Consider the following 9,368-nt stretch of genomic DNA (forward strand, 5'->3'; position numbering starts at 1 on the left):
CCCCCGCCCCCGCCGGGCCTCGCAGGGCCGCGCAGGTGGCACCTGGCCCCGTTGCCGCGGCGGGATTCTGAGCCGCACCGCCGCTCTCGTGCACGTGTGTGGCATGTGCGGGCCGGGCAGCTCGCCTCGCGTCCCCGGGCCTTCGGCACCGCCGTCCACGCTGGGCCCCGCGCTGCTCCGTGGCCGCCCGGACACAGCAGAGCGTGACACTGGAGAGCGATATGGGTAAGAAACCCCACACACCTTAACGCCACCCTTCCTGCACTGCAACGCTGCAGGCTGTGCCTGGAGAGAATTACTTCTCCGTTCGTGCCCAGTCTCCCGTGCTCTCACCCCTTGCTTCTCCCTCTTTCCATTCTCAATGGCTAGCCCTCTCCCCATGCCTTCCCACATCACACACACAGCAGCCCCGTCACGTCACCCTGTGGCTCTCAGGGCACGCGCTGTCCAGTTTGCCCAGTGCCAGCCGGGTTCCCCATGCTCAGCCCACTGGTGAACAGCCACCAGCCCTGGGCCAGCGATGAGGAGCAATTACCAGCCCCCCCCTCAATAACAAATGTCCCTGGGGGTGCACAGCCATGGCTGGCTCAGGAGTCCCAGCTGGGACCTGAGGAGCCAAGGGAAGCTGAGCGCATGGATTTTAGGGCACTCATACCCCGAGGGTGCACCATTTGCCTGTCTCTCTCTGGCGCTGATGCACTTCAATATGCAGTGCCTGCCCCGGGGCTGCCCTGGGATTTGGATCTGTAATTGCAAAATGACAGCCCAAGAGCAGCCCAGTTCCTACCTCACTCTTTCGCCAGAACCACCAGCCCCAGAGGCACCCAACGTCCCCAGTGTGGCACAGCATCCTGCTCCTGCTTCTGACCCTACTCTGGGTCACTGTCACCTCTGTGGGGACAAAAGCCTCCCATACAGTGACAGTGGCGACCCTGCAGCATGGCCTAGAATGAGGGCCACTGGGAACCCTGCTCTGTGCTCAAGGTGCTGCTGCAGGATGTCCGCTGTGGGGCAGCCCAGCCGCAGACCATCTCCCATTGCTAATGCAATCTACCAGGGCAGAGGGCTCCTAGAGTTGCAGCATGGGAAGTGTACCAGGGACATGCAGTGGTCCCAGGGTTGGTCTCCCAGCTCAGGGCCGCAGCTTGTGCTGCTGCTGCTTCCCTTCACACACGGACACTGGGTCAGGCTGAAGGGACCCGGTGCCTGGGGAGTGCTCACCACGTTGGCAGCTTGGCATGCTTCCTGCCTGCAAGCTCAAGATTGAAGTGTGGTCCCAGAACGTTGTGTGCTGAGGGATATAGGAGCCTTGGTCTGGGCTATGAAGATGCAAGAGCTGAGGCTGCCTGGCCTCACAAGGAGCTGCACACCACAGCTCTGCCACAACGGGAGCTGGGAGTCACAGCCCGCAGAGCCCATTCCCAGCACAGACCCCAGCCTGGCACCAGGTACCCCCACAACTCCTTCCATGCTCCTGTAATGCTGCTGCTGCAGCAGGAGGCATCCTGTGAGCAGTGAGTTACTCACTGTCCTTTTGGTTTCTCTGGAGCCATCTTGGTCCTATGCCTTGACAGAGAAACAGGAAGCTGAGTCTGTCTCCAGCAAGCAACCATCCATGGCTAGAAACTGCCACCCTCGGCTGCTTGGTGCCACTCGGACACCACCCTTTTTATGCACAAACCTTGCCTGGCCTCTGTGCCACTGTGCCCCTGTCCTCAGTGTCCCAAAAAAGAAGAAGCCCAGCTCAGAGATCAGCTCTTCTCCCCCAGAATGTCCCCAGGATGATCCTAATACTACACAGCAGATGCAATGTCCCACCCTCCTCTAATGACTACAGGTGCCAGAGGTGACACAAAGCACAGATCGCCACATGCTCACCCCAAGCTAAGCCTATCAGGATAACACAGGCTGCAGCCAGAAGTACCACAGGTTGGTTGGACAACCAAGAGAAAGCCAAGCTGTTCTTTCCTTCCAACACTTTCCAGGACCCACTGGGGAAGCCTGGAAGGGTTCAGGACCCTCTGGCGTTGCACAAGATGTCATTGGGCAAGAGGAGATCTTGTGGGAAAACAGTGCAAGCGGGAAGCTCAGCACTGCTGTGACCAACACGCCAAATTCCCCAAAGGCCATCAGCTCCACGTTGGGCCACAAGGACGGATGTGGCATTCTGGACTGGACCTGATCATGCTCCAGGTGAACACACCCCAGAAAAGGGAAAAGCTGCTGCCTGCCAACTGGCTGAACCCTAAGTGCCTCAGCCCAAGACCTTGCTGGGAGAGGGAAGAGTACAAGAAAGGCAGTGTGTCAGCCTGGACATGGTCTCACATATATCCAGGTTGGAAGAGGTCAGGCTGAGCATCCTGGACCACTTCCCTGCTCCCCAGCAGCACTGGTTAGGCCGTGGCTACAAAACATGCAGCACAGGATTAGAGTTGATGCTGAACCATGGTGGTCCAGGTGGGCAGTAAGCAATTCTGGTCACTCACCTCATGTTGGAGGCCAAGGGAGTACCAAAGCTGTCCTCTGAGCAGCAAGGGCTGTGCCGAGCACCCTTCCTTCGCCTCCCCCTCTCCTCCTCCCTCTCAGTCCAGGGGGCATCGGTGGCTGAACTGGTCCCAGAGTCCGGCTCCAAGTGAGCCAGAGGAGCAAAGTTCTCCTCGATCAGCTTCACACTGTCTCGGATCTGTCCCTGTACTTCTGGGGTGAGGGTTGGGAGATCAAAAGTGAAAAAGGTCCCATGAGTGTGGGCTGGGGAGGAGAGGATGTCAAGGGAGTCCAGGCTGGTGTAAGATGTGCCTTTGGCTCGATGGGACTCCATGATGCTCTCAAAATGCTTGCTGAAAGAGTCCATGCCATCCTTGGAGAGGCTGTGCCCTAGCAGGAAGGGCACTGGAGACTTGAGCATACCCTGTGTGTCTCGATCCATGATCCTAGAGGGAAAGAAAGCAAGAGGAACTGGTCACTGAGGAGCAAGAGGTCGAAGCCCCAAACAAAAGCATGTGCACTGCTCCAGAAGGAAAGCAGGGAGGGCAGAAGTCTCCTCTGAATATCTGAGGCCTCTAAAAGAAACGCCTTGCCTATCCAGGACATCATGGAAAGAGGGTCTTGCTGGCCTCCCTCCAGCCATATGCCTCTCTTTTAATGCGCCATAGACTTTTGTTCCCTTAGTGGCTCATCCTCCTAAGAAGCTTATGAGATGGCTACTGCTCCCAGCCACTTGGCTTGAGTTTAGATCCAATAAACAGCTCAGGCACCAAAAACTGGATGTAGTTCAGCTCCACTGCCAAACAAATCCACAAGTGCCTGAATTTTCCATGAGCCTTCAGAGCTCCTGGCACCCACAGCTCTCCTGGAGCCACCGAGGACAGTCTGACACCTTCTGCATATGTGACACCATGGTCACTGAGCCGAGCCCACCTGCAAGGTCAGCATAAGCAGCAGCTCCCCACGCTTGTTTTGAAGGAGGAGGAAAGAGCAGGATGGCTTGATGGTAGCGAGAGCACCTGTAAGGGACTGAGCTGCCTTCAGACTGGTTCACCTCCTCCCTGCCGAAGCACTGTGCTCTCTGAGCTCTGGCAAACCTCTGGGCACAGATCACCCTGCAGGAGGCTCAGCTGGTCTGCGGCATAACTCTGTGTCCAGCCCAACACGGGACATCCTGCATCTCAAACCCCTGAGCATTTCATCCTGGAGATGAGCCTGCCCATCAGTCTGAGCATGTGACACAGGGATATTTCCAATACAGTGTCAACCCTTCAGTCCTATAAGTACAAACGCAACCCTAAAAGCCTGTTTCACTCACAAGCTGCTATCACTTTATTAGAGCACTAAAAATGCACTTGTTATGCCACTCTCTTTCCTGATTAAAAGCGAAGAGCTGATCCAGCTTGTCATAACATTTGTTATGAACAAACAGCTTCATGCAGAAGGCTCAGAAAATGTAGTGCTGTTACAAGCACTGAGTGATTTATCATTTATTAGCCTGCTCTGAAATCTCACGGATTATTGCAGCAGGCTCCAAGCTGACAGCCTCACTGCACCAGAACGTGGAGGGCTTCAGGGGGCACCCAGCAAGATGGGTAAGTAGGGGACACACATCCCAGAGACCAATAACGGTGCTGCGTTACATGCTGACAACTCAGCCAGCACTTCTGGTTACCACATGGGGCTGAACAACAGGACATCGGCAGAGGGGAAGGGGCTCCTGTGTCCCCCAGCACATCGGCGTCCGCATGCCGGTGTCCCATCTGGGAAGGCTGCCCTGGCGGCAGACCCGAGGGCTGTGCTGGGCAGCGCTTTGCTCCCAGGGAGGACAGGCGCTCCTGCCTGCAGCCAGCCCTCGCACACCGGGCAGCGGGGCACGGTGCTGCACAGCCGGCTCTGGCTCACTCAGCAGCGCTGCCTCTGGCTTAGTGCTCCCCCGGGGGCACTCGAGAAGGGGGAGAGGAGCCCGCTCTCGCTGGCAGGTCTCGGTGCTCTGGGACTAATGGGAATAAAGACAGCAAAGGCTTAGACTGGTCATTAGCTGTAGAGCCGGCTCTAAATATATTTCAGGGAGTGGATTCTGGAAGAAGACACTGTTTCTTATGTCACTTTCCACATCTTGTTTGATTTTGTATCGGATTTTTCATCCTGATGTTCTGCTGCACGTTCTCTTATTTTAGGAGAAGAGATGACAAGGAAGGTGCCCTTTGGCAAGAATATACAGGGCAACAAAGTAGTGCCGAGCCAGTCTCCCCATGCAGAGGGTGCTAAATCCCTAAGGCTAGATTTTCAAAGGGATTTACATGTCTAAATGCTGCAAATCAGCATCCGATGGTGTCTCAATAATTTTGCATAGCTGCTCCTTCCCATCTACCAAGGAAGTGCTCTGCAGCGAAGGACTGGCTGGGATGGAAGCCTCTGGTTTGTAACAGCTCCTGCGGAGCAAAGCAGCGCCAGCTCTTGGAAGATGGGGCAGCTTTTAATGACCCCAGCATCACTGCATCGCCCCTCCTGTGAGCAGACAAAGCAGAAAGCTTGAAGCAGAAAACATCAATACTGGTGACTGGTAAACGGGAGGGAGGACTGCAGCTGCAGAGCTTGCTCTGAAGCAGTGTGTAAGCAAAGCCCAGGCTGTGATGCAGGCACTGAACCAACTCGCTATTTCAGTCTGTTGATTTTTGGCACTGCTGTCAGCAGGGTCTGTGCCTCGTTGGGAATAGCCAGGGCTCTGTCTGCACATCAAAAAAACCTGAAAGCCAGCGGTCAACAAGGAAGCTGTGTAAAATGAGCAGGACACCACCATATGCATCCTGGTAATTATGCCAGGAGCACCATGTTGAGGGCAGCAATGCTGTGAGGTACACACCCGAGCTTTCTGGCCGTGCTTGGGGAGCTCCAGCACAGTGTCCCGGAGGGCAGAAGGTAGGTGCAGGTTTACAGCCCATGGATGTGTAATGGACCCCCAGGTGTTTGGAAATGAATTATCACCAAGTAAAAGAATTGTTATAGTAACTTGAATAACTTGCTTGGAGTGATAATATGACTTACAAACCTTGCTCACATTCTCTATCATAATTCATTTGGGAAAAAAATGTATTTCCCTCTTGGCGAAGCCGCAGGATCCCAGCTCCCTGTGCAACATGCACCTTCCCATCCATGGCGGCCCACCTCAGGGCTTCTCCCTCCACTGCAGGGTACCACTGCAGGTTATGTCATCCTCTTTTCCCACTCCCAACACCAACCCCCCTTCTCCTTTTTTGAGCACACTACCAGGCACCTCTCTGTCCCAGCACAGAGGAATCACCCAACTCTGTTCCCCAGCAGCACCTTTCCCTTCACTGCAGAACATTTGCAGATGGAGCAGAGGCTCTTGTCCCACCCGAGGCCCATCACTACTTTAGTACAGACTATTTTGCCACACAAGCAAGAAACAACACAAAACATAAGTGTGAATGGACTCCCTTCAACTCAGTGATCCATGGCATTGTCCCGGGTGCCAGGCTCATATGGCTATCAGATCACAGGACTTGTCTCCAGCAGAATGGGTCCTGTGGTGCAGTGCTCTGCACTGGACACCAGCACCACCCTACTCCTTCCACAGGGCAGTGAGAGACCCCCAGCCCTGCAGGACAATGAATAACCGCTGCAACAACTGCACATGGCTCAGACACAGCTATTAGGGTTCTGGCTTGGGCTCTAGTTTGGCAGAGCCCCTTTGTCACACATTTGGGATACCGAGGAGGGCAAGGGGAGCTCTCTGCCCTCCCACGCTGAGCCTCACCTTTCCCTGCTCTCCTTCCTCGTGGCCTCAAACACCTCGTCGTCCTCATCTGCTTCTCTGTCGTGCATTCCATCCTTTATGCTCTGGATACCGTGCTCAGGGTTCCCCTCAGGCATGCTGTCCCTCCTGCCTGGAGTCCCTGCAAAGCTGGGGTTGCTCTCGCTGTCCTTCTGGCTTTCAATAGCAGAATCCACCTCATCCCTCTCAGCCAGGATGTCGTCAATGTTGGTTTCACGGTAGCAGCGGAGTGGCACGGTGTCCAGATCTGTCTCAGAGTACTTCACAGCCCTCCTGATGATGCCCGTCTCACAGGAGCCCTGCTCCTTGCTGCCTGCTGGGGACACCTCAATCTCCACCTCCACATGGCTCAGGCCATGCTTGGGAAGTGAGCTTGGTGGCTCTGCAGGCAGTGGGTGGCTGGGCTGCAGTGGAGGCTCAGTGTCGGAGGCTGAGGAGCCTGGAATAAAGCCCAGAGCCCCTGTTCAATCCCAAATCCCAGTGGGTTGGAGCTCTGCATACCCACAGTGTCACTGCCTGACACCTTACCTGTTTTCGGGGCACCCAGCGAGCCATAGAAAAACTCCCACTTGGCACGGGCGATGCGCTGGGCATGAGCTGAGCTCTGCCGGGGGCACGGCCAGGCGCTGCCCTGCAGGGACACAGTGGTCAGTGGGGCCGGGCTGGACACAGCGTAGTGTGGGGCCACGGGCACCTACCTGGGGCCGGGGGCTGGTGGGGACGTCCTGTGGCGGGGCCTGCAGCCCATTGGTGAGGGAGCCGAAGAGGCAGCTGGTGGTGAGAGAATGGGGATCCCTTCTGCCTTCGTGGGGACGTGTCTCCCCTGGGGACCTGCAGCCAGCCAGGAGCGGGTCAGACGCAGAGGCCTCCAGCTTCAGTCTGCGGAGCAGCTGTTCCTGGGGCTGGGGCTGCCCAGGTGGCACACGCCAGCCCCCAGTGGGCTCTGCGGGGCCATTCTCCTGGGGCCCGCTGAGGGGCCGCACGCTGGCCTTCTCGATGAAGCGGAAGGTGACAACAGAGCTGCGTCCCTCTGGGGCCACCAGTGGGCTGCGGCTGCCGGGCGAGGTGAGACTCGGGGCGGGATGGCCCCTCCGCGGGGTGCAGGGGGCTGTCAGCCGCCCCCCACCTGGGCAGCCCCCGTTGCCAAAAGACCCCATCTCTGTTGGCTTGCGAGCCAAGGAGCCGGTGCTGTTGTAGAGGCCAGGGGGGCAGCGGCGGGTCTCGGGGGCCAGGCCTTTGCGCAGGAGGTGCAGGCGACCAGCATTGAGGTTGGGGGTGAGGCAGCGTGGGGGGCTGTGCCGGCCTGGTTCAGGGCTGGAGGAGATGGGTGGCCAGGGCCTGCGGTCCCCATGGTGGGAGAAAGGTGTGGGTGAGGCGGTGCAGCCCTCGGCTGGGGGCAGGCGTACAAGGCTCCCCGCCTGCGCCATGCTGACGGGGTGAGCACAGGTGTCAGGGCTGGAGCTGGACAGGGTGAGGCATCCTCAGGCAGCCCTGGAGGGCAAGGAGAGGCTATTAGAGAAGGGGAGCAAAAATGGGGGAATGCAGATACCATGACGTTGCTTGAAAGTGGATGTAGGTTGGAGATTGGCCTGAGACTGGGGACAGGTGGCCTGAGTGCTGCTGTCCCTGTCTCCCCTTGCTCGTCCAGCACTGTTCCACAGACCAGCAGCATACAGATGCAGTGGGAGCACATGCTGTATACACTGAAATTAGTTTCATTTAGCCTGATTTAGGCTGAATATTTTACTACCTGTAGCCACCTAATATCACCCTATATCATAAGGGGAAAAAAATGATATATGGGATCACTGAGATATCCCCAGACTGAAGGAATTTGATACCAGCAGACCAAGGATGAAGCCTGTCTCTTTGGAGGTCAGGTTGTGTTTTAAAGTGTGTCACCCATCACATGCCGCAGCCACAATCTGTGGCACAGACAGAGCTGTCAGCACCGGTGGATCCAAACAGAGGCAGCTGAGACAGCCCTGCCTGGGGGCCGAGCATGCCTGAGCCAGCAGCACAGCTCGGGACACCCCGTCGGGACACCCATCACCCCAGGGCAATGAGACACAGCGCAGGATGGGAGGACATGGCGCCTGGCGGCCCTGCGGGCAGCACTGCCAGCTCTACTCTCTCAGCACATCTCACTCGTGGACTCTTCTCCTGAGTCCTCTGAGCTGCCGGTTTGCAGGAAGGGCTTTTTGTTCCCCACGAGTTGCAGAGGTACCAATTCCTGCGCTTAGATCTCAGCACTTGAAAGCAAAAACCCAAATATCAGTGGGGGAAAGTGTGTTTTCTTCTCCCAGCTGCCGAGAGCAAACCAGACAGGGTTAAACTGAAGGCCGCAGGACTGGATTTTCAACAGTGTTTAGGCTGAGGAGATGCAGAGACATAACTCTTAATAAAATAGCCAAAATCACCCACATGGGGCAGACGTCTCTATCTGCACTACTACACTTGCAGCACACGTGGCTCCTACCGAGCAGCAATCCATAACCCACTGCCTGACGAAAACACTCTCCCGTTTAAGATGTCAGTTACTGTTTTTATAATTCTTTCTCCTGTTATGGTTGTATTCCCGTTCAAGGTTGCTTAACTGATAAATAACACAAATGCTGGGTTATATATTTCAAGCTAAACCCCACTTTTATCTAAATACAAACTGACACACATGCCAAGGAGAAAAGTTATCACTAGAAAGTAGTTGGCATGCACTGTAACATAAGGAATCTATAAAAAACAGCCCATCGCAATGCAGGCGAGTTACTGCTAAAATAAACGGGATGAGCACAGCATGTCCTCCTCCTTATCGAAGGGGAATTATCAAATGCAGAGCAGAGGTCATGCCCGCCTGCAAGCCTCTGGAGCAGGGCTGCCCTCCCAGCCAGCAGAGCAAGCCTCTCTTCAGCGATGAAAGGTAAAAAGCACAAATGCAACACAGATGAAAAATCAGTGGCGTAGTGAGGCTTCCTGCTCGCCGATTTGAATTATGAATCAAAGCGATGCTCTTTACACCGCTGTGATGAATGGTTGTGCTGATGGCACCTGAGGGAGGCTGCTGCGAGGCAGGAGCTCCCATGCCCAG

At 56.0% G+C, this 9,368-nt stretch overlaps 1 protein-coding gene across 1 annotated transcript in view; it reads right to left on the reverse strand.

Annotated features, from left to right (window-relative positions):
- PSD (pleckstrin and Sec7 domain containing) overlaps nt 1–7,710 on the reverse strand; it is a gene marked incomplete at both ends in the record, with an annotated part of 26,188 nt that extends 18,478 nt beyond the window's left edge. The window contains 4 exons of the mRNA XM_079535220.1: nt 2,487–2,930; nt 6,266–6,722; nt 6,812–6,914; nt 6,982–7,710. Coding sequence (XP_079391346.1) covers nt 2,487–2,930; nt 6,266–6,722; nt 6,812–6,914; nt 6,982–7,710 — 1,733 coding nt within the window. The remainder of the gene's footprint in view (nt 1–2,486; nt 2,931–6,265; nt 6,723–6,811; nt 6,915–6,981) is intronic.
- Nucleotides 7,711–9,368: the final 1,658 nt, after the last annotated feature.

The sequence above is a fragment of the Tetrao urogallus genome (genome assembly GCF_951394365.1).
Source record: "Tetrao urogallus genome assembly, chromosome: 5".
Lineage (NCBI taxonomy): Eukaryota > Metazoa > Chordata > Aves > Galliformes > Phasianidae > Tetrao > Tetrao urogallus.